Source organism: Neovison vison, chromosome 12, assembly GCF_020171115.1.
Source record: "Neovison vison isolate M4711 chromosome 12, ASM_NN_V1, whole genome shotgun sequence".
In the NCBI taxonomy this organism is placed as follows: Eukaryota; Metazoa; Chordata; class Mammalia; order Carnivora; family Mustelidae; genus Neogale; species Neogale vison.
Window position 1 is genome coordinate 101,616,491 of NC_058102.1, and position 24,370 is coordinate 101,640,860.

Here is a 24,370-nt window from a genome sequence, read left to right on the forward strand (position 1 = left end):
ATTAACAACGCACAAAAACTCCCAGTTTTTCAACACCCTTTCTGATACTTATTATTACTGTGTTTTGTAATAACCATCCTAATGGGTATGAAGTGGTATCTCATTGTGGTTTTGATTCTCATTTTCTTAATGACAAATGATGTTAAGCATCTTTCCATGCACTTATTGGCCATTTGTTTATCTTCTTTGGAGAAATGTCCATTTAAATCCTTTCCCATTTTTTAATTGAGCTATTTTTTTATTGTTGTGGGGAGTTCTTTATATAGTCTGATTAGTAATCATTTGTCAGATACATGATTTGCAAGTATTTTTTCCCATTCTGTGGGTTTCTTTTTTACTCTCTCTCTTTTTTAATAGGCTCCATGCCTAATGTGGGGCTTGAACTCAAGACCCTGAGATCAAGAGTCACATGCTCTACCAACTGAGCCAACCAGGCACCCCCTGCTTTTTCACTCTGTTAATAGTATTTTTTCATGCATAACAGTTTTCTGTTCTGATGAGGTCTAATTTGCCTATTTTTTTCTTTTATTGCCTGTGCTTTTGGCCTCATATTTAAGAAATCATTACCTATTCCAAGGTCATGGTTGAGTTTATTTTTTTTTTAAATTTATTTGAGAGAGAGAGAGAGAGAGAATGCACAAGTAGGGGGCAGGGGCAGAGGGAGATGGAGAAGCAGGCTGCTCCCTGAGCAAGGAGCCGCATGCAGGGCTCAATTGCAAGACCCCAAGATCATGAGCTGAGCCAAAGGCAGGTGCTTAACCAACTGAGCCAGGAAGGCATCCCTTGAGTTGATTTTTGTATACAAAGTAAGATAAGGATCCAACTTCATTCACTTGCATGTAAATATCCAGTTTTTCTGGCACCATTTGTTAAATCTATTTGTCCTTTTGAATGATCTTAGTACCCTTGTTGAAAATCAAATGAGCAAGTATGTTAGGGTTTATTTCTGAGCTCTGTTCTACTCCATTGGTCTGTTTGTCTATCCCAATGACAATAACAGACTGTTTTGATTGCTGTGGCTTTGCAGTAAGTTTTGAATTTAGGAAGTGTTGAGTCTTCCAACTTTGTTCTTTTTTTGAGATTGTTCTGTGTAGAGATCCCTTGAGATTCTATATGAATTTAAAATGGGTTTTTCTCTATAAAAAAGGCCACTGGGATTTGTATAGAGATTATATCGAATATGTAGATTGCTTTGTATAGTACTGCCATCTTAAATTTTCTAATCCATGAACATAGGATGTCTTTCCATTTATTTGTGTCTTCTATAATTTCTTTCTGTAATATTTTGTAATTTTCCATATGCAAGTCTTTCACCTCCTTGGATAAATTTATTCTAAGTAGTTTGTTTTTTGATGCTATTGTAAGTGAAAATTTTATTAAAATTTCCCTTTTAGCTTGTTTATTACCATTATACAGAAATACAACTAATATTTGCAGGTTGATTTTATATCCTGCAACTTTGCTGAATTCATTTATTAGCTGTAACAGTTTTTTTGTGTGTGTATGTTCTTTTGGATTTTCTATGTGTAATATCATATTGCTATGAATAGAGACGATTTTATTTTACTTCATTCTTTCCAATTTGAATGCCCTTTATTTCTTTTTCTTGCCTAATTTCTCTGCTTAGAACTTCCAGTACTGTGTAAAATAGAAGTAGCATAAAGTGAGCATCCTTATCTTGTTCCTGTTATTAGTGGAACAGCTTTTGGTCTTTCACCATTGATTATGATGTTAGCTATAGGTTTTCTTTTGTGGCCTTTATTGTGTTGATATCATCTTCTATTCCTAGTTTATGAAGTGATTTTATCAGGAAAGTGTGTTGGCTTTTGTCAAATGCTTTGTTCACATCAATTGAGATGATCATAAGGCTTTTTTCTTCATTCTCTTGATGTGATGTATTGCAGCATGCAGATTGATTTTTGTATATTGGGCCATCTTTGCATTCCTGGAATAAAACCCACATAAATCATGATGCATGATGCTTTCAATGTGGTACTTAATTTGGTTTGCTAGTATTTTGTTGAGAAATTTTGCATTTGTATTTACAAGGGATCTTGGTCTATAGTTTTCTTGTAATATCTTTGTCTGGGTTTGGAATCAGGGTAGTCTTAGCCTCACAGAATGAGTTAGGAAGGCATTCTTTATATATTCCAGATTTATTTCCTTGGTCATCTACATTCTCTCTATCTTAGCTGTCTTTTTCTTTTGTTCATAGTATTGCCAATGTACTTTTAATTTAAAATTTTAAAAATTCCAATATGATTAAAAATATCAATCTTTTTCTTTAAAGTTTGTATATTTTATATCTTTTGTTAATAGGAAAGGTCCTGTTTATATTTTTCAAATTATAGAAGTTTTCTTCTCATATGTTGGACTTTAATTCAATAAATTAATTTAATATATCATGTCAGCTTGGAACCTAAATATACCTATTTTTTATCTGGATAACTGTCGCAGCATCATTTATTGAGCAGCGCATACTTTGTAGTGCCACATCAGGCATTTATCAGGTTGCCATATATGTGTATATGCATTTCCTTGGCTTCTCCTTTGTTTCATTAGTCTGTCTATTCTTATACCAATACCACATTGTTTTAAGGACTATAGCTTTTTAGTAAGTCTTGATATCTTATAATGGGCATTTTTTCCCTTCAGATTTCAAAACTGAGATTATTGGACAAGTTCTGTGAAAAAACTCTTGGGGATTTTAATTGGAATTACCCTGAATTTTATATTAATTTGGAGAGAATTGGTATTTTATGATATTGACTGTTCATTCACCATGAACGTAATGTATACTTCTATTTACTTATTGCCTTGTACTGTAGTAAGACTTCAATTTTCTCTATGAAAGCTTTTGTATATCTCATGTGAGGTTGGTTCTAGATATCTTATAGCTTTTATTTGTGTTTTGTGTGTAGGCAAATGTTTCAAGCATACAGGTACCTTATAGTTTTTGATGCTATTATAAATGGCATCTTTTATTTTGTTTATTTTTATTTTTTATTTATTAAATGGATAAGATTTATCCATTTGAGGGGGGGCAGTGAGAGAGAGAGAGAATCTCTAGCAGACATCTCATTGAGCATTGAACCCGATGTAGGCCTGAATCCCAGGACCCTGAGATCATGACCTGAGCTGAAATTAAGAGTCAGATGCTCAACTGACTGGGTCACCCAGGTGCCCTGTAAATGGCATCTTTTGAAAATTACATTTTCTGATTGAGTGTTGCTGGGGTATGGTCACATTATTAATTTTATATATTGATCTTATGTTCACAGCTTTACTGGACTCTCATTCCTAATAGTTTGCAGGTTCTCATGGATTTTCTCTGTGAATAATTATGTCATCTGCAAATAGCAAGACTTTGGTTTCTTCCTTTCTAATTCTTATATATTTTATTTTTCTTATACCTGCAGTACAATAGAAGTGGCTATGGTGGGCATCCTTGGCTTGTTCTGACTTTAAAGGGAGTATTCCTGAAGTTACACTATTAAAATGATGTTTTCCTGTAGGCTTTTTGTAGACGCCCTTTATCAGGTGAATAAAGATCCATTTTATTCCTAGTTTTGGAAATATTTTCATCATGGGTAGGTGTGGAATTTTTTAAAAAATATTTTATTTATTTGACAGAAAGAAATCACAACTAGGCAGAGAGTCAGGCAGAGAGAGAGGAGGAAGCAGGCTCCCTGCTGAGCCGAGAGCCCGATGCGGGGCTCGATCCCAGGACCCTGGGATCATGACCTGAGCTGAAGGCAGAGGCTTTAACCCACTGAGCCACGCAGGCGCCCCAGGTGTGGAATTTTAATATGTTTTTTTCTGTATCAAGATGGTTAAATGGTTTTTCATCTTTATTTTTTAATATGGTGAATTCAACTAATTCATTTTCTTAAATTTTTTTTTGCCCTTAGATTTATGGAATAATTCATGGTCATAAAGTATTTTTTTAAGATTTTATTTTTAAGTAATCTCTACACCCAACATGGGATTCCAGTGACAACCATGAGATTAAGAATCCCATGTTCTACCAACTGAGCCAGTCAGGTGCCCCTCGAAATATTCTTAATACCTTGATGTATTCAGTTTCCTAATATTTTAATTGATTTTTATAGCTGTTTTCATAAGTGAATTGGTCTACAATTTTCTTGTTTTATTTTAGTCTTGTCTTTGTATCAAGTTATATTAGCTTCATAAATGTCTTGAAAAGCTTCTCTCTTTCCTTGTTCTCTGGAACAGTTTGCTGAGATAGGAATTAATCATTCTTTTTTTTTTTTTAAATTAATCTATTCTTTAAAAGTTTGGGAGAACTCTCTAAAACCACCTTGTCCCAGTATACCACAATACTGTATATTGTGTATTGTGGGGATGGTTTTTACTACTGATTTAATTTATTAAATGGTAAGAATTTTTCATATTAATGCATGAAGCATTAACAAGTTACAGTTCCATAGGACATTATTTAATTATCTAAATTTTCAAATATATTAGCATAAAATTATAATGTTTTATTTTTAATAATCACTTTTTATAGATCTGTCCCCTTTTTAATTCCTAATATTGACTTTGCCTTTTCTCTTTTTGTTGATCTGTCTTGCTAGAGATTTGTCTATTAGTCCAAGAGCTGTTTTTCCACTCTGTTTACTATTTCAATAACATCATTATTTTATCTTTATTATTTCTTTCTTTCTTCCTTATGTTTATTCGTTTCTTTTCCAAGCTTCTTGAATTTTTTTCCACACTTAAAAAATTCTTTTTCTTTTCAGTATTTTTAAATTTGAATTCAACTAATTAACATATAATGTATTACTAGTTTCAGAGGTAGAGGTCAGTGATTCATCAGTCTTATATAATACCCAGTGCTCATTGCATCATGTGCCTTCCTTAATGTCCATCACCCAGTTACCACATCCCCCCATCCTCCTCCCCTCCAGCAACGCTCAGTTTGTTTGCTATGATCAAGAGTCTCTCATGGTTTGTCTCCCTCTCTGATTTCATCTTGTTTTGTTTTTCCTTCTCTTCCCCTATGATCCTCTGTTTTATTTATTTATTTATTTATTTGATCCTCTATTTTAAATTCTACATATGAGTGAGATCATAATAATGGTTGTCTTTTTCTGGATGAGTTCGGGCACTCAACCAACTAAGCCACCCAGGTGCTCCTCAGAGATTTTATTTGTAAGTAAACTACCCCCACATGGGGCTCAAATTCATTACCCCATGAGGGGGAGTCACATGCTCTACTAAGCCAGCCAGGTGCCCTGACTCAGAGATTTTTTTTCAATATTCATACAAACATTTATCTTCAAGCTCTTTCCAAATACATATATAAATAGCTTCCTCTTCTTCCCTTCCTCCCTCCTTCCTCCCTCCCTCCCTGTTTCTTGTTTTTTTTTTTCTTTTTGTCTTTTTATTGAGGTATAACTGACATATTATATTAGTTTCAGGTATATGATATGATATTTCAGTATTTTATGTATTGCAAACTGATCACCACAATAAGTCTAGTTAACATCTGTCAACCATACAGTTACAATTTTTTTTTTCTTGTGATGAGAACTTGTAGGATCTACTCTTTTGGCAACTTCCAAATATGTAATATGGTATCGTTAAATATAATCACATGCTGTACATCCCTGTGACTTATTTATTTTATAACTGGACGTTTGTACCTTTTAGCTCCCTTCACCCATTTTGCCCATCACTCCCTTGTTCTTTTTATTTTTTTTTAAAGATTTATTTATTTATTTGAGAGAGAGGAAAAAAGTGCAAGAAGGGGGAGGGGCAGAGGAAGAGGGAGAAAGAGAGTCCTCAAGCAGACTCTCTGGAGGGTCTGGAGCCGGATCTGGGGCTCAATCCCAGGACCCTGGGATCATGATCTGAGCTGAAATTAAGAAGAGGACGCTTAACTGACTGAGCCACCCAGGCGCCCCATTCTTGTTCTTTTCTACAGTTGCTATTATTCTCTTATACACTGTGCTCTCATTTGACTAAATAGTTCCCTGTTGATGGACATTTAGGTTGTTTTGAGTCTTACTAACACAAAAGTGCTACAGTGAATAACCTTGTACCTACAGAATAGATGTAAGTTAAATTCCTGGAAGTAGACGTGTGTGATTCTGATACATACTGCCAAGTTACCCTGCTTAGGTAAATTACTCTGCCTCCAGCAATGTATGAGAATGCCAGTTCCCCTACAGCCCTGCCAACCCAGAGTATTTTAAAACTTGTAGATTTTGGCCAGTCATCAAATAGGCATCAGATAAGCAGTGCTTTCTTGGTATCATTTTAACTTACATTTATCTTAGGAAAAGGTAAATAATCTTACTCCTATTTAAGAGCCATTTCTCTTTCAGCCTTTACTCTTCTTTCAACCATCCAACTTCTTTGCTCATTTTCCTAATGGATTGTTGTTCTCTTTCTTCTAAACTTATAAGAACTCTTTGTATAATAGATTGTCCCTTCATCCATAATAGAAATTGCAGGATGCTTCATTCACTTTCTCCTTTCCTAAGCATGCATGGAGAAAGCTGTCCATATCCAGTGTTTCCATTTTCATTGTTACTTGCACTTTGCTTGAGTGCAAGCAAGCACTCAGATTTTAGATTTTTATATTTATGCTTATCTTTTTAATTTATTTTGTATTTATTTTCAGCATAACAGTATTCATTATTTTTGCACCATACCCAGTGCTCCATGCACTCCGTGCCCTCTATAATACCCACCACCTGGTACCCCAACCTCCCACTCCCTGCCCCTTCAAAGCCCTCAGATTGTTTTTCAGAGTCCATAGTCTCTCATGATTCACCTCCCCTTCCAATTTCCCCCAACTCCCTTCTCCTCTCTAACTCCCCATGTCCTCCATGCTATTTGTTATGCTCCACAAATAAATGAAACCATATGATAATTGACTCTCTCTGCTTGACTTATTTCCCTCAGCATAATCTCTTCCAGTCCCGTCCATGTTGCTACAAAAGTTGGGTATTCATCCTTTCTTTTTTTTTTTTTTTTCAAAGATTTTATTTATTTATTTGAGAGAGATAGACAGTGAGAGAGAGCATGAGCGAGGAGAAGGTCAGAGAGCGAAGCAGACTTCCCATGGAGCTGGGAGCCTGATGTGGGACTCGATCCCGGGACTCCAGGATCACGCCCTGAGCCGGAGGCAGTCGTCCAACCAACTGCGCCACCCAGGCGTCCCGGGTATTCGTCCTTTCTGATGGAGGCATAATACTCCATAGTGTATATGGACCACATCTTCCTTATCCATTCATCCGTTGAAGGGCATCTTGGTTCTTTCCACAGTTTGGCGACCGTGGCCATTGCTGCTATAAACATTGGGGTACAGATGGCCTTTCTTTTCATGACATCTGTATCTTTGGGGTAAATACCCAGAGTGCAATGGCAGGGTCATAGGGAAGCTTTATTTTTAATTTCTTGAGGAATCTCCACACTGTTTTCCAAAGAGGCTGCTATTTCTAAACAGCTGTGTTTTATTTTTGTTGTTTTATATAATTGCTATTGATTTCTCATTTTATGCTGTTGTGTCAGTGATTCGTTGGGGATTATTGACTTTCTCTGGTGAACTTTAAAAAATTGTCCTGGTGTACTTGAAACCATGTGTTTTCTCTATTCAGTTCAAGACTAATTGTTTTGGTCAAGTTTTCTACTAGTTTTGTTTTGTTCTGGTGGCCAGTTATTGAAAGAGGTATATTAAAATTTTCACCATGATGGTGGATTTGGCGATTTTGTTAAATTTTCCTTCCCCATTTTGAGGCTGTGGTAGATGTATATAAATTCAGAATTGTGATATCTTGGGGCGCCTCGGTGGCTCAGTGGGTTAAGCCGCTGCCTTCGGCTCAGGTCATGATCTCAGGGTCCTGGGATCGAGTTCCGCATCGGGCTCTCTCTCAGCAGGGAGCCTGCTTCCTCCTCTCTCTCTGCCTACTTGTGATCTCTCTCTGTCAAATAAATAAATAAAATCTTTAAAAAAAAAAAGAATTGTGATATCTTCATGGTAAATTATTCCTCTTCTATTCTTCTTGTCCTTAATGTTGTGGTCATTTTTTTCCACATCACATTAAAAAAAAACTGAAATATACCACAATACATAAAATGGTATAAAACGTGCATCTGTCGTGTCTGGATGAATAAAGGAAATACCCATCCAATTGCCTTAGATTATGAAAGAATGCTGAGAGCACCTTAAGAGTTCCCCTGTGCCCCCACACAACACATCCCTCTCTTTCCCTTTACCACAGAGCTAACAGCTCTCCTAATTTTGTGAGGAGAAATCCTTTGCTTTTCTCTAGAGTTTTGCCATCTGTGTATGCATCTCATTTAATTTAGCCTCCTTCTTCTGAACTTTAAATAAATGGTATCATATTGTATGAAAACATGCAGAGTGCACACAAGGAAATCTGGGGTTTGAGATCCAGCCCCGTCAAGGGTGGGAGCTGCGGTGCCCACGCTTACAGGCCTGTAGCATATTCCTTTGTGTAGTTCGTTATCTTTTCATCCGGATTACCTTTCACAGACATTTGGGTTTTTCCCAGTTTTCTGCTATCCAAAACCTGCTGCTATGTACAACATTCTTTTAAGTGTCTCCTAGTATGAAGTGTAAGGATCTCTTGAATGAGAATTTTGTCTGGGTGAACCATTGCTGGGTCACAGGATACGAAGGTGAGCCCCTATTCTACTTTATTTGGCATTGCAGGATATTTTCCTGAGTTTTGGTTCCCATCATATTCTTTTTTTTTTTAAAGATTTTATTTATTTATTTGATAGAAAGATCACAAGTAGGCAGAGAGGCAGGCAGAGAGAAGGGGAAGCAGGCTCCCTGCTGAGCAGAGAGCTTGATGCGGGGCTCGATCCCAGAACCCTGAGATCATGACCTGAGCCGAAGGCAGAGGCTTAACCCACTGGGCCACCCAGGCACCCCATCCCATTCATATTCTTACTGCAGTATGACTTCCCAGCATTCCACGTCCTGGCCAATCTTTATTACTGGACTTTCAAATTTTTACTGATTTATTGGCTGTGTCATGGTACCTCATGATGAATTTAATTCGCCTTTCACTGGTTCCTAAGAACTGATCATTCTTTCAAGAATGTATTAATACGGAACTGATTTAAACTAGTGTACTTAATTGATATCCTAATATTAAGCCAAAGCTTCATTTGAAATTAAATGCTCCGTTGATTTTCTAATGTTAAACCAATTTTGCATTGCTGAGATGAACCCAGTTTGGTCATATATATTATTCTTGACTATTCTTTTTAGAACTTGGTGGATTCAGTTTGCTGCTTTTTAAAGGACTCTGTATATATATCTCTTGAGAGAGACTGACTTGTAGTTTTTCCTTCTAGTTCCATCCTTATCAATTTTGGTAACAAGGTTATGCTCGCCTCAAAGAGATGAGTTAAAAAATGTTCTACTTTTTCTATACTCCAAAGAATGTTTAAGATTGCAGTTTTTTTAAAAGTAGGCCCACACCAGCGTGGGGCTTGAGCTTATGACCCTAAAATCAAGACCTGGGCTGAGATCAAGATTTTACTTATTTATTTGAGAGAGAGAGACAGTGAGAGAGAGCATGAGCGAGGAGAAGGTCAGAGGGAGAAGCAGACTCCCCGTGGAGCTGGGAGCCTGATGTGGGATTCCATCCTGGGACTCCGGGATCATGACCTGAGCCGAAGGCATTCATCCAACCAACTGAGCCACCGAGGCATCCCAAGAGTCAGACTCTTAACTGGCTAAGCCATACAGGTGCCTCAAGATTGCAATCTTTTAGTCCTTGAGCATTTGCTAGAATACACCTGGAAAATCGTGTTGGTCTACATTGTCATTGTGGGAAGACTTTCAACTCGTTTTTCTTTAGTAATTTTAGGAATATTCAAAGTTTTTTTTTTCTTTGTGTCAGTTATAGTAATGTGTATTTTTTAGGAATTTATCCATTTCATCTGATTTTTCAGATTTATTGTCATTAAGTTGTTCATGATACTCTTCTATTATCTTTTTAATCCCTGTGGCATCTGTGATTAGGTTCCACTTTCCATTCCTCAGAGGTTTTGTTTTGTTTTGTTTGCCTGTTTTGCTACTGGTCAGTCTCACCAGAGGTTGGTCAGTTGTATTACTCTTTTTAGAGAACCAACTATTTTGGCTCTGTTGAGTTTCTGTATTGCGTTTGCTTTCTATTTTATTAATGTCCAGTCTTTATTTTCCTTCCTTCTGCTTTCTTGAGTTTATTTTACTATTCCATTTTTAACTTCTTGAAATGAATGCTTAACTCCTTCATTTTCAGCTTTTCCTTTTTATTAAACATTTCTTACAAGTTTCTCTCCAAGCACTACTTTAGTTATTATAAATTTTTATGGCTATTTTAAATTTCTTTACCTAAATTTCTTTTTTTTCAACTTCCCTCCCTTCCAGCAATGCTCAGTTTGTTTCCTATGATCAAGAGTCTCTCATGGTTTGTCTCCCTCTCTGATTTCATCTTGGTTTATTTTTCCCTCTCTTCTCCTATGATTCTCTGTTTCATTTCTTAAATTCCACATAAGAGTGAGATCATATGATAATTGTCTTTTTCTGTTTGACTTATTTTGCTTAGTGCAATACCTTCTAGTTCCATCCACGTTGTTGCAAATGGCAAGATTTCATTTTTTGATGGCTGAGTAGTAGTCCATACTATGTCTATACCTCATCTTCTTTATCTGTTCTTCTGTCAATAGACATCTGGGCTCTTTCCATAGTTTGGCTATTGTGGACATTGCTATTATAAACATTGGGGTGCACGTGCCCCTTCGAATCACTACATTGTATCTTTGGGGTAAATACCCAGTAGTGCAATTGCTGGGTCATAGGGTAGCTCTATTTTCAACTTTTTGAGGAGCCTCCATACTGTTTTCCGGAGTGGCTGTACCAGCTTGCATTTCATTTCCACCAACAGTGTAGGAGGGTTCCCCTTTCTCCACATCCTTGCCAACATCTGTCGTTTCCTGACTTGTTAATTTTAGCCATTCTGACTGGTGTGAGGTGGTATCTCATTGGTTTTGATTTGTATCTTTATCTAAATTTTAAACGGATAATACTTTCCCATGATTCAAAACTTAGAAAATATAGAAATTTTTGTACTAGGAAAACTCCCCCTCCCCAACTTAACCTCCCACCTGCTCAGTTCCCATAGTGCCCACCCACTCCCCACAGGTCACCTTGCTCTTAGTGTTTTATGCACACTTCCAGCCTTTCTTTTTGGTTCACAAGCAGTTATGACTAGAGAATCTTATTTCTTTTTCTCTTTTTTTTTATACACAACATACAGTATATTAAACATATGTTCTGCACCTTGTTTTTACATATCTTGACAATAATTCTTAGAAATCTTTCAATGGCCTCATATCTAGAGCTTTTTAAAAATTTTTACATATGCATATTATATGGCTGGATGAATGTTCCATTATTTTGTCATCATCGCTGTACTGAGTAAATAGTTTTCCATCCACTTTTTGTTGTTATTAACAGATTATTACATTATACATATATTCATGTGTAAATATATCTGGAAAACATAAGTGCTGGGTACAGATTTAATGTATTTAAGATTGTCCTTGTAAAACCTTTATTTTGGAAAGTTGGAAATATATAAAATCATAGATAATTGTACAATGACCCCCTGTGATCATCTAGTTTCAACAAATAGGGCCAGTTTCATTTTATCTATCTTCTTTCCCACCTCTCTTCACTACCTTCTCTACTCTCAGACTACTTGGAAGTAAATTACAGATATCATTTCATCCATAAATATTTCTGTATTTATCCCTATAAGGTTAAAGCTCTTTTAGGGGCCCCTGAGTGGCTCATTCAGTTCAGTGTCCGACTCTTGGTTTCCGCTCAGGTCATGATCTCTGCTTAGCATGGAGTCTGCTTGAGATTCTGTCTCCTACCTCTGCCCCAACCCCCTCTCACATGTTCATTCTCTCTTTCTCTCTCAAATAAATAAATAAATCTTTAAAAAAAAATCCACTTTTAAAAACATAACTACAATACACTAAAGATTAACAGTAACTCCTCATTATTATCAAATATTCAGTATCTTCAGGTTTCCCTGATTTTCTTATATATATCAAAATTACATAGATGATTTGATAGTTGTACCATTTGAGTCCTTTAAATTTGCTGAGACTTGTTGAATGGTCCAGTATATGTCAGTTTCTCTAAATGTTTCTTTGTGCTGGAGAGGAAAGTATACTCTGTTGTTAGGTACAGTGTTTTCTGTATGTCTTTCAGGTCACAATTATTAATTGTGCTGTTCATTCATTTGTATCTTTACTGATTTGTCTTCCACTATAATTATTGATTTGTCTGTTATTCCTTATTCTTTAAATTTATTCATTTTTATTCTGTCTATTATTGCTTTATGTATATTGGGGCAATGTATTAATTTCTTCAACAAATTGTTGTTTGTTTGTTTTTAAAGATTTTACTTGACAGAGAGAGAGAAACAGCTGGAGAGGGAACACAGGCAGGAGGAGTGGGAGAGGGAGAAGCAGGTTTCCCTATGAGCAGGGAGCCCAATGTGGGGCTCAATCCCAGGACTCTGGGGTCATGACCTGAGCCAAGGCAGATGCTCAATGACAGCCATGCAGGCACCCTCAGCAAATGTTTATTAAGGGCTTCTACATGCCAGGCACTGTTGTAGTTGCTGGGGATATTTTGGTGAACAAAAAAGGGCAGAAATTCCTGCTCTAGTTGGGAGAGACAGACAATAAGGAAGATAAAGAATTATATACAATTTAGATTATCTTCCTCATAAGTTGAACTTTTAAAATTATGAATTGACCTTTTCTGTCTTAATTTTTTTTTTGCTTATAGTCTCTTGTGTGGTAATAGAACCATATAACAGCTTTCATTGAGTTGTTTATTCTATTTTTTCATCCTTTTACTTTTAGCCTTTCTATATTCTTTTCTTTTAAGATTTTATTTATTTATCTGACAGAGATCACAAGTAGGCACAGAGGCAGGCAGAGAAAGAGAGGGAGAAGCAGGCTCCCCGACTAGCAGAGAGCCTGATGTGGGGCTCAATCCTAGGACCCTCGGATCATGACCCAAATCAAAGGCAGAGGCTTTAACCCACTGAGCCACCCAGGTGCTCCTTGCCTTTCTATATTCTTATGTCTTAAATGTGTTCTATAAACAGCATATAGTTGTGTTTTTAGAAAATTTTAACCATTTATTTTATATATATAAATATATGTATATATATAAATATATATATATATAAATTTGGATTTACATCTAACATTTTACTTTATGCTTTCTTTTGTTTTATCTGTTCTTTCTTTTTCTCTCCTTTCTTTTATTTTCTTTCATTTTGTCTTAATCATGCCATCTTTTCTTTCACTTGAGTAAGAAATTAGTAGTATTTTTCTCAGTAAGAGTTTTTATAAAGATATAAGTCACATGCCATACAATTCAGCGTGTGATTTAGTGGTGTGTGGTATATTCAGAATTGTGCCATCATTATCACAATTACCTTCAGATCATCTTCCTTACCCTTAAAGAAAGTCCTACTCATTGGCAGTTACTCTCCATCAAACTGTCCCCGTGACCATACCCTCCACTCCAGACCTCTAGACAACGTCTCATCATTCTGTCTCTACAGATTTGCCTTTTCTAGATATTTCATGTGACTGAACCATACAGTGTGTGACCTTTGTGTCTGGCTTCTTTCACTTATCGTGTGTTCGAGGATCATCTATGGGTAGCATCACCAGTACTTTCTCACATGTTATTGCCAAGAACTGTTCCATGTTCTGTTCATCTAGTCATCACTTGGTGGACATTTGGGTTATTTGCCTTTTTAGTTAAAATCAATGCTGCTTTTAACATTTGTGGACAAGATTTTGCGGGGACATAGCTTTTCATTTCTCTTGGTAGATACCAAGGAGTAGAACTGCTGGATCATATGGTAAACTCTTGGAGAAACTGCCACACTTTTCCCAAAGCAGTAGCAACCATCTTACAGCCCCTTGAGTAGTATATGAGGGTTTCTCTACATCCTCACCAACACTTGCTTTTATTTCTCTTTAAAATTATTTATTTATTTTAAGATTTTATTCATTCATTTGACACAGAGAGAACTCAAGCAGGGGGAGCAGCAGGCAGAGGGACAGGGAGAAGTAGGCTCCCTGCCGAGTAAGGAACCCCATGCGGGGCTTGACCTCCGGACCCTGGGATCATGACCTGAGCCAAAGGCTGCCTCTCAACCGACTGAGCCCCCCAGACACCCCAATACTTGCTTTTTTTATCTTTTAAACTATAACTATGCTAGTGAGTGTGAAGTGGTAGTTCATTGTGGTTTTGATTTGCATTTCCCCCATGATAAAAGACGTGGTGCGTCTTTTCATGTGCTTTATTAGCAAGTTGTGTGTTTTCTTTGGAGAGTTGTCTACAGAGTTCTACAGATCTACAGATCTTTTGTCTGTTTTTAAGCTGCATTATGTGTTTTTTTGTTATTGAGTTGGAAGATTTCTTTGTATATTCTGGATACAAGTTTTATCAGATAAATGATTTACAAATATTTTCTCCCATTCTTTGAGTTGTCATTTCACATTCTTTTTTTTTTTTTAAGATTTTATTTATTTATTTATTTATTTGACGGACAGAGATCACAAGTAGGCAGAGAAGCAGGCAGAGAGAGAGGAGGAAGCAGGTTCCCCGCTGAGCAGAGAGCCCGATGTGGGACTCGATCCCAGGGCTCTGGGATCATGACCCGAGCCAAAGGCAGAGGCTTTAACCCTCTGAGCCACCCATGTGCCCCGTCATTTCACATTCTTGATGGTGTCCTTTGTAGCACAAAAGTTTTTAATTTTTTTTCTTTTTTTTTTAAAAGATTTTATTTATTTATTTGACAGAGAGAGATCACAAGTAGGCAGAGAGGCAGGCAGAGAGAGAGAGAGGAGGAAGCAGGCTCCCTGCCGAGCAGAGAGCCCGATGCGGGACTCGATCCCAGGACCTTGAGATCATGACCTGAGCCGAAGGCAGCGGCTTGACCCACTGAGCTACCCAAGTGCCCAAAAGTTTTTAATTTTGATGAATTCCAGTTTACCTATTTTTTTTGTTGTTGTTGCTTGTGCCTTTGATGTCCTATCAAATAAACCATTAGCTAGCTCATCTAAGGCCATGAAGACTTGCACCTGTATTTTCTCCTGAAAATGTTATAGTTTTATATTTAGGACTTTGATCCATTTTGAGTTAATTTTGTATATAGTAGGAGGTAGGGGTCCAACTCCTTTTTTTTTTTTTTTTTTTGCACATAGATATCCAGTTGACCACCATTTGTTGAAAAAGATGATTCCCATTCAATTATCTTGGTTACCTTAAAAAAAAGATGAAAGTAAAGGTAAATAAATTTCTGGACTCTAAATTCTATCTCATTGGTCTATGTATCTGTTTTATGTTAGTACTAACACTGTCTGGATTATTGTAGTCTTTTTTTTTTTTTTCCTTTGGACAGAGATCACAAGTAGGCAGAAAGGCAGGCAGAGAGAGGAAGAAGCAGGCTCTCTGTTGAGCAGAGAGTCCGATGTGAGGCTCGATCCTGGGACCTTGGGATCATGACCTGAGCCAAAGGCAGAAGCTTTAACCCACTGAACCACCCTGGTGCCCCTGGATTATTGTAGTTTTGTAGCAGGTTTTAAAAATCAGGGTAAGTTCTCCAGCTTTGTTCTTTTCCCAGATTATTTTGGCTATTTGGAGTCTCTTGAGTTTTCATATGAATTTTAGGATCAGTTAGTTAATTTCTACAATGAAACCAGCTAGAATTTTGATGGGGATTGCATTGAATGTAAAGATCAGTTTGAGGGAAGATTGGTATCTTAATATTAAGTATTAATATTAAGAGGGGTTTGAACTCCTGACCCTGAGATCAAGACCCGAATTAGCTAAAAAGTCAAATGTTGGGGCATCTGCGTGGCTCAGTCAGTTGGGCGTCTGCCTTTGGCTCAGGTCATGATCCCAGGGTTCTGAGACTGAGCCCCACATCAGGCTCCCTGCTCAGTGGGAGCCTGCTACTCCCTCTCCACCCTGCTCTTGCTCTCTTCTTGCTATGTCTCTCTCTTAAATGGATTAATAAAATCTTAAAAAAAAAAGTCAGATGCTGGGCGCCTGGGTGGCTCAGTGGGTTAAGCCGCTGCCTTCGGCTCAGGTCATGATTCCAGGGTCCTGGGATCGAGCCCCGCATCGGGCTCTCTGCTCAGCAGGGAGCCTGCTTCCTCCTCTCTCTCTGCCTGCCTCTCTGCCTGCTTGTGATCTCTGTCTGTCAAATAAATAAAAAATCTAAAAAAAAAAAAAAAAAAGTCAGATGCTTAACCGACTGAGCCACCCAGATGCCCCCTACGATTTTCTGTATATAAAATCATCTGTAAATGGAGATAGTTTTATTTTTTTCTTTCCAATATTGATGCCTTCTGTTTCACTTTCTTGCCTTATTGGCCTGGTCGAAACCTCCACCCCAGTGCTGAATGGAAGTGGCACAAGCAGACACCCTTGTCTTATTCCCCCCACCCTTTTTTTTTTGAGAGAGAGAGAGAGAGAAAGACCTCGAGCATGAGAGAGAGCTGGGAGTGGAAGGAATGGGGAGAGGAAAGGGGTAGAGAGAGTCTCAAGCAGGCTCCACTCCCAGTTTGGAGCCAGTAGGGTCTTGATCTCATGACCCCAAGATCATGAACTGAGCCGAAAAATCAAGAGTTAGACACTTAGCCAACTGAGCCACTCAGGCTCCATCCTTGTTTCATTTCTGATCTTAGGGAGAAACCATTCAGTTTTTCACTATTAAGTATAATATTAGCTATGGATTTTTCATAGATGGCTTTTTTTTCATAGATGGTTGATGAAATTCTCTTCTATTTTAAGTTTGTTGAATGTTTTAATCATGAAGAGTGTGTCGCATATTATCAGATGTTTTTTCTGCATCCATTGAGATGATCATGTGGGTTTTGTCATCTAATCTGTTGATAGGATGTATTCATTACATTAATGGATTTTTTTATGTTAGCCCAACTTTGCACTCTTGGGATAAATCCATGTGGTCTGGTGTGTAACCCTTTTTATATGTTGCTAAATTTCATTAGTATCTTGTTGACCATTTGGGGGGGGTCTTCATTTATAAGAGATATTGGCTTACAATTTCCTTTTCTTGTGATATATTTGTGTAGATTTGGTATCAGGGTTATAATTGTGTAGATTTGGTATCACAGTTATAATACTGGCTTTGTAGTATGAGTTGGGGGAATATTCCCTCCTCTCATTTTTTTCTGGAAGAGTTTGAGTAGGGATTGGTATTTATTGTTTTTTAAATATTTGGTAGAATTCACCAGTAGATCCATCTGGCCCAGGCTTTTCTGTGTGGTTAGTTTCTGGATTACTAATTTAATCTCTTTACTTGTTATGTGCCTATTCATGTTGTCTATTTCTTCTTGAATCAGTTTTGGTAGTGTGTCTTTCTAGAAATGTGTCCATTTCACCTAAGTTATCTGATTCGTTGGCATGTAGATGTTCATAGTATTACTTTACAATCCTTTTTTATTTCTGTAAAGTAAATAGTAGTATCCCCTCTTTCATTCCTGGTTATACTAATTTGAGTCTTCTCTTTTTTTCTTGGTAAGTCTAGCTGAAGTTTTGTCACTTACTGATCTTTTCAAAACAACTTTTAGTTTCATTGATCTTTCTCTGTTGTTTTTCTATCCTCTATTTCACTTACTTTTGTTCAGATCTGTGTTACTTCCTTCCTTCTGCTTGCTTCAGGTTTAGTTTGCTTTTCTTTTTCTAGTGATTTAAGGTAGAAGGTTAAGTTACTGATTTGAGGTCTGTTTTTCTTTCTTGTCTTTTGCAGGGAAAAATTTTAATCATTTATATATTTACATTTATATATTTATTTTTATATATTTTATATATATATTTATATATTTATACACACATATTACATGAGTACACACACAAAAATATGTATATATTTCAAATACATATAAGTACAGTTGACCCTTGACCAACACAGACACAAGTCTGAACGGTGTGGGCATACTTATATTTAGTTTCAGAAAATATGTTGGAAATTTTTTTTGGAGATTTGTGACAATTTGAAAAAACTCCCAGATGAACCATGTAGCTCAGAAGGATTGAAAAAATTAAGTTAGGTATGTCATGAGTGCATGAAATATATGTAGGTAGTAGTAGTCTATTTTACCATTTGCTACCATAAAATATACACGAATCTATTACAGAAGTTAAAATTTATCAAAACTTATGCACAAACTTACAGACCATATATGGTGTCATCCACAGTATAGAGAGGTGTAAACAAACAAGGATGCAGTATTAAATCATAACAGCATAAAACCACAGGACATACTGGACGACTGTATCGCTTTCTTTTTTTTTTTTTTTTTTTAAAGATTTTATTTATTTATTCGACAGAGAGAGATCACAGGTAGATAGGCAGGCAGAGAGAGAGGAGGAAGCAGGCTCCCCGCTGAGCAGAGAGCCCGATGCGGGACTCGATCCCAGGACCCCGAGATCATGACCTGAGCCGAAGGCAGCAGCTTAACCCACTGAGCCACCCAGGCGCCCCGACTGTAACACTTTCAGAGCCACCTCCTGTTGCTGTTGGGATGAGCTCAAGTGTTGCGGGTGTCTGCTCAAAACTCTGGGATGCTCGTCGGTCTGCAGGAGCAGTGTGTCTCCAGTAAATTGTAGATCTCAGTAAAAAGTGAGCTCTTATGGCTCTTGCTCTTAGTAGTGAAGCTGGGGGGGCGGTATTGGAAGTTCTGGGCAGATTTTTTACTGTGGAGCGGGAGGTCAGTGTCTCTAATCCCCTGCATTGTTCAAGGGTCAGTTGTATCCTATCTGTATCTCAAATGCATGCAAGGATATATACACTGTATTTATATAGAGGAAGAATGGGAAACACAAACTGGCTGGTTATCCACAGGGAAGCTGTCTGAAATCAATTCCTGTTTTTACCACTTACCTGTAGTCAGCCTGATTGAGTCCCTTATCCGAGTCAGACCTCGGTTTTTTGAGCCACAAACCTGAGATACTAATCCGTCCCTTGCTAGGTTTTGTGATGATTAACAGAGCTGGTGTCTGTAAAGTGTCATTCGCACGGTGTAGGCACAGCACCAGACACACAGTTCGTGCTCGGGAACAAGCGGCTGCTGCAAGAACAAAAGCTCATGGGTAGCAGTCATTACTGTTTGTCCACCCTCTCTGTCCTGGCAGTTCCTCTGTGACGAGGGTGCTGGTATTTCTGGGGACTACATTGATCGTGTGGATGAGCCCTTGTCCTGCTCTTATGTGCTGACCATTCGGACCCCTCGGCTGTGCCCCCACCCTCTGCTCCGGCCCCCACCCAGTGCCGCTCCCCAGGCCATTCTCTGTCACCCTGCTCTGCAGCCTGAGGAGTACATGGCCTACATTCAGAGGCAAGCTGGTGAGTAATGAGAAGGGTGAGATCAGGGGAGGGACCGGCAGAAGATAAGGGATTGAGAGCCCAGAGGCACGTGGCCTTGTCCTGCCCACACGCTGTTTCTCAGTAGACTCCAAGCAATACGGGGATAAAGTCCTCGAGGAGCTGCAAGACCTGGAGCCACACATGTGGAGCGAGGTCCAGCTGGGAGCAGGGCCCTCAAAGAGAACAGGTAGGACCTTGTTAGCCCTGTTCCACGACACCTCTCTCTCTGGTCCTTCCCTTCCCCAGTCTTACTGTCCTGGACTGACTGTTGGGGGTGGGGAGGAAGTGGGTCCTGATTCCTTAGCAATAGTGAAGGAGAATGGACCCTATTCTGCTTGGTTCCTTCCATTTCTCCCTTCCTTCCCAATTCCTCCCTGTTCTGTGTGTCCCAGGTGCACACCCCACCAAGGATGAGAGTAAGGAATCAGATTTCTGGAAGATGCTTCATGAGCCAGAGGAGCAGAACCCTGGGGTGGAGGAAGCTCAGGCTGAGGTGAGAGCCAGCTTCCCAGCCATTGCTCTGATGAGGCTGGCCCTGGGCAAGCTGCGGTCATCACGAGATGACCTATACTGGTCTAGGGAGGCCAGGATCTACCCAGAACCACCACCTTAAGTGTGTGGTAGGCATAAACACGATTGTGTACTTGACTCTGCCCTTTTCTCCTCATCGGGAGCAGGAACCCAACCTTGAGACAGCAGATCCAGCTCCCGGCCCTCCCCAAGGTGAGCGAACCGTCCCTGTCTCCTTTCCTGGTTGCATGTATTCTGAGGTTGGAGGGAGTGGGGGTGGGGTGGAGGTAAACATTGGTTGGGGAGTTTGGGCTGCCAGGCCATCATCAAATTCATTTTTACAGGAGGTAATACTGTTGGCAGACAGCAGTTCTGTTCTAGGGAGATAGCAGGACACAGTGGTTTCACAGCTTGCTGACTTTGTAATCCTGGGTGATTTCACTTAACCTCAATTTCCTCACTCCCAACAGTGGGTAATACCCCTACCTTACAGGGTGGTTGTGAGATTAAATGAGAATGAGTCTGTAGTTCATAGCACAGTGCCTGGAACAGAGTCGACAATAGTTTATATTTGTGGAAAGAGAACAGTATCCAGGGAAGAGGAGCCTGTGTCCTCAGAATCTCTTCTATAGTCCTAAAAACTGGAGTCATTACAAGCGGGGCTCAGTGGTGCCCTTGCCAGCAGCTTGTTAGTGTTCCTTCTCTCACCTGTGGGTCCCCCTTAGGACAGTGCTCTCCGGGGGGTTACGTTGGCCCCTAGCTCACTGACCAGACAGGTGGCTCCTGGAGGCTGGGACCGTGTCCTTCCATGGTCTTCTCCTCTCCTCTCCTTAGGAAATCAAAATAGAATTTAGGACACAACTGGTTCACTCCTGCTCTTTCATTGCAGATTTTCAGAACAATGTGCAGGTCAAAGTCATCCGGAGTCCTGCGGACTTGATTCAATTGATAGAGGAGCTGAAAGGTGGCGCAAAAAAGGTATGCACCCTGCTTAAGGGAGGGAGAGAGCCCGCCTCACCTCCCTGTAGGGAGCATTTAGCCAACTGCCCCTGACCGGGGCCTGCAGTGAGCCCAGTGGGGGTGACTCCCTTTCTTTCCCTCTCCCGAGACCACCGCCACTGTGCTCCGGCCACTGTGTCTCTGCTGAAACCGCAAGTGTCCACCTCTTTCTTCTAGTCCCCGTCCAGCCAGGGGAGGCCAAACGGAGGCCCAGAGCAGCCTGCGGAGGATGCCGCTGAAGGCCCTCAGAGGGAAGCAGAGGTGAAGGAAAAGAGTAACACGGACCATCAGAACGAGGTGGAGGAAGAGGAGGAGGAGGAGGAGGAGGAAGATGAAGATGAGGATGAACAGCAGTTACTGGGAGAGTTTGAGAAGGAACTGGAAGGGATACTGCTCCCTTCTGACCGAGAGCGGCTCCGGTCGGAGGTGAAGGCTGGCATGGAGCGGGAACTGGAGAACATCATCCAGGAGGTGCGCGTGGCCCTCACTCCCATGTACGCCAGCCCACTGCCCTGTGGGCTCAGGCCGGGTGGGCAGAGGGGCCCAAAGGGAGCACAGAGCAGCCTCCGGGAGGTTGTTTACTTGATGAAAGGGGGACAGTAGGGAAGGGGAACTGAAGAGAGGGCTGAAACTTAACTAGTGCTCTCCTGTAGAGCGTGGACCACTGACTTTGCCCCCCCAGACCCTTGACTCTCCACTCCTGCTTTGGGCATTCCAGACAGAGAAGGAGCTGGACCCAGACGGGTTGAAGAAGGAATCCGAGCGCGATCGGGCAATGCTGGCCCTGACATCCACTCTCAACAAACTCATCAAAAGGCTGGAGGAAAAACAGAGTCCAGAGCTGGCACAGAAGAAGCACAGGAAAAGGAGGGTTGTCCCCCCAAAGCCTACCCCCTCCCCCAAAACAGCAGGTAGGAGCTGTCAGACAGGGAGGGGCAGTCAAGCCCACTGTCTTTTGTCCCTCAGCTGGTGGACTCTGGAGGGCATCATGTTCTTTCTCTTCTGAGAAAGCGTACTCCCTTCCCTCTTTCTGGAACACTGTCTTCACACCTGCCTTCCCACGGCCTCCATCCCTTTGCCTCGTTATCTCCTATTCATTCATCTTCTTGGGAAGCAGCGTCTGGAGTGTATCTGTCTTGTTTTCTGGCTTGCTTCTGTGCACCCAGCGCCTAACACTTCCCTGGCGCATAGTGGGTGGTCAGGAGACAGTAAGGGAATGACTGCAAGCAGGCCTGTGTGCTGAAGACCACACATGGGGGAAGGAGGCAGCTTACCAACACTGAGCCCTGTGAACTGGGGGAGGCCCCAGCTGGTGGGGTGTGAACACGCAAGCCCAGTTATTCCTAAACTGACTTCCTGGACAGACTTGCAGTTACTGCTGCTTCTCGCACTCCCTGATCTCCCTTCCACAGGGTCATATGAGATCAGACATTCCAAATGGAATATTCTCTTTTCAAACCGTCCATCCCACTATCTCTATAAACATTGGAATGTCTTTCGAGTAGCAGCATGTGGAGTACCAAACCACAGTTTTCCAACCTGCTTCTTAAGAAACAAAACTTCTTTGTTGGCTTGGGTGGCCTGATTTTTGCTTCAGAAAACATAGTCATTTTTCCTGTGGGGGAGAAGCAGAGACTTCCCAGTCCAGGAGGCGAAAGGGAGGCCGCCACTGGTGGAGGAAGCTGTAGAGGCCTGAAGGGGAGGGCATTAATTGATTCTGAGCCCCAGTTCCTCTATATGTTTGTGATGGAAAACTGCCCAAACCAGTGGATGGCCGGGGGTGAGGTGACCACCACCGCCCCTAACCTGGAGTCACGGCTCTGCTTTGTGTCTCCCTGTGTGTCTCCCCCTCTAAGAGGAGGATCCTGAGCACAGAGTCCGGGTCCGGGTCACCAAGCTCCGTCACGGAGGCCCCAATCAGGATCTGACTGTCCTCGAGATGAAACGGGAAAACCCACAGCTGAAACAAATCGAGGGGCTGGTGAAGGAGCTGCTGGAGAGGGAGGGGCTCACAGCGGAAGGTGGGCCCTGGGGCTGGCTGGCTTCAGAGCTGTTGGCAGGGCCTGCTGCCCGAGGTGGAGGGGCTGGGTCAAAGCGGACTGGAAACCTCGCTGGGGACCTGGGAGGCAGAGGGCCCTGCACAGTAGCGCCCATCCGTCCTTTCCCCTCACTACCCTCACGGCTCCTTTCCAGGGAAAATTGAAATCAAAATCGTGCGACCAGGGGCTGAAGGGACAGAGGAGGACGCACGTTGGCTAACTGACGAGGACACGAGAAACCTCAAGGAGATTTTCTTCAATATCTTGGTGAGAGGCAGCCTACTCCCCAGCCCTGGAGCTCCAGGCCTTCACCCCACTCTAGTGCAGTGGAGTGGAGAGCATGGCCAGGGGCATCCTGACCAGCCCCAGCCTCGCCACCTTCTGAGCTGCGGGAATTTCTGGCAACTGGATGGATGTTCCCTTGCGAAATGCGGGTGCCAGGACCCTGCCCTCCCCACATGGCCAGTCCCCGGATGCTCTAGTGCCCTGCGCGCCCTGGCCTCACCACCAGCAGCCCCTCACCACGCCCCCTCCCCGCAGGTGCAGGGAGCAGAGGAGGCACAGAAAGAGCGGCAACGACAGAAGGAGCTGGAGAGCAATTACCGCAGGGTGTGGGGCTCTCGAGGTGGGGAGGGTACAGGAGACCTGGAGGAGTTTGACTTCTGAGACCACCTCTGCCATAGGCTGGCCAGGGAGTCCAGAGCCTGCCTAGACTGGCCCTGCCTCCTCCTCCCCTCACCCGCGCCCAGGGCTCTGAAAGCCAAACAGCAGAGTAGAGCTGAGCTGTGGACCTGGCCTCCTGCTGCCTCCCTCCTGGGGAGTATAGAGAGGCCCTGGGGTGAGCACGCCACCCCCCCCACTGCTGCTGCTCAGAGCCACCCAAGACCTCGCGACCCTGTGGAGTTTACTCTCCCAGGCTTCTCCCTATAGCCCCTTACTTTCTCCCTGGCTCCCTGGTACCCGTCCCCTAACTTGTCGGTTCCTTTCCCCTCCCTCCCTGGAGTTGATGAGATCTTTTGAGTGAAGGAGGGTGGGGAGAGCAAGAAGAGTGGGACAGTTCAGCGGGCCCCCCACACCCTGCCTGAACTGCTCTTTGGGGCCACTGCCTTCCGGATCCGCTCGGGCTGCCCTACTCCTTTCCCTGCCCACACTGTTCCCTACAATCCGGGCTTCCGACTTGAGGTGCCTTCACCTCTATTTCTGAGGAAATGGGAGAAAGTTGCCCACCACCTCTGACACGATCCCACTGAAAAGGGTGGGGTACAGAACCACCCACCATGTTCTTGAACAATCAGGTTTCTCAATAAAGAACTGGACCATCAA

General features: G+C 41.3%; 1 protein-coding gene and 1 non-coding gene across 5 annotated transcripts in view; one reads left to right on the forward strand and one right to left on the reverse strand.

The window, feature by feature from the left end:
* OS9 (OS9 endoplasmic reticulum lectin) overlaps positions 1–24,370 on the forward strand; it is a 32,789-nt gene extending 8,419 nt beyond the window's left edge. The window contains exons 6-15 of one of the 4 annotated variants that reach the window (XM_044226750.1): positions 19,268–19,478; positions 19,582–19,686; positions 19,892–19,992; positions 20,177–20,222; positions 20,899–20,987; positions 21,186–21,479; positions 21,727–21,919; positions 22,865–23,029; positions 23,202–23,314; positions 23,588–24,370. In XM_044226750.1, coding sequence (XP_044082685.1) covers positions 19,268–19,478; positions 19,582–19,686; positions 19,892–19,992; positions 20,177–20,222; positions 20,899–20,987; positions 21,186–21,479; positions 21,727–21,919; positions 22,865–23,029; positions 23,202–23,314; positions 23,588–23,713 — 1,443 coding nt within the window. In that variant the 3' untranslated portion in view covers positions 23,714–24,370. The remainder of the gene's footprint in view (positions 1–19,267; positions 19,479–19,581; positions 19,687–19,891; positions 19,993–20,176; positions 20,223–20,898; positions 20,988–21,185; positions 21,480–21,726; positions 21,920–22,864; positions 23,030–23,201; positions 23,315–23,587) is intronic. The other 3 variants (XM_044226751.1, XM_044226752.1, XM_044226753.1) reach the window with 3 other exon arrangements.
* TRNAK-CUU lies at positions 364–436 on the reverse strand. Its single transcript has one exon. It is a non-coding gene; the product is annotated as a tRNA-Lys (tRNA).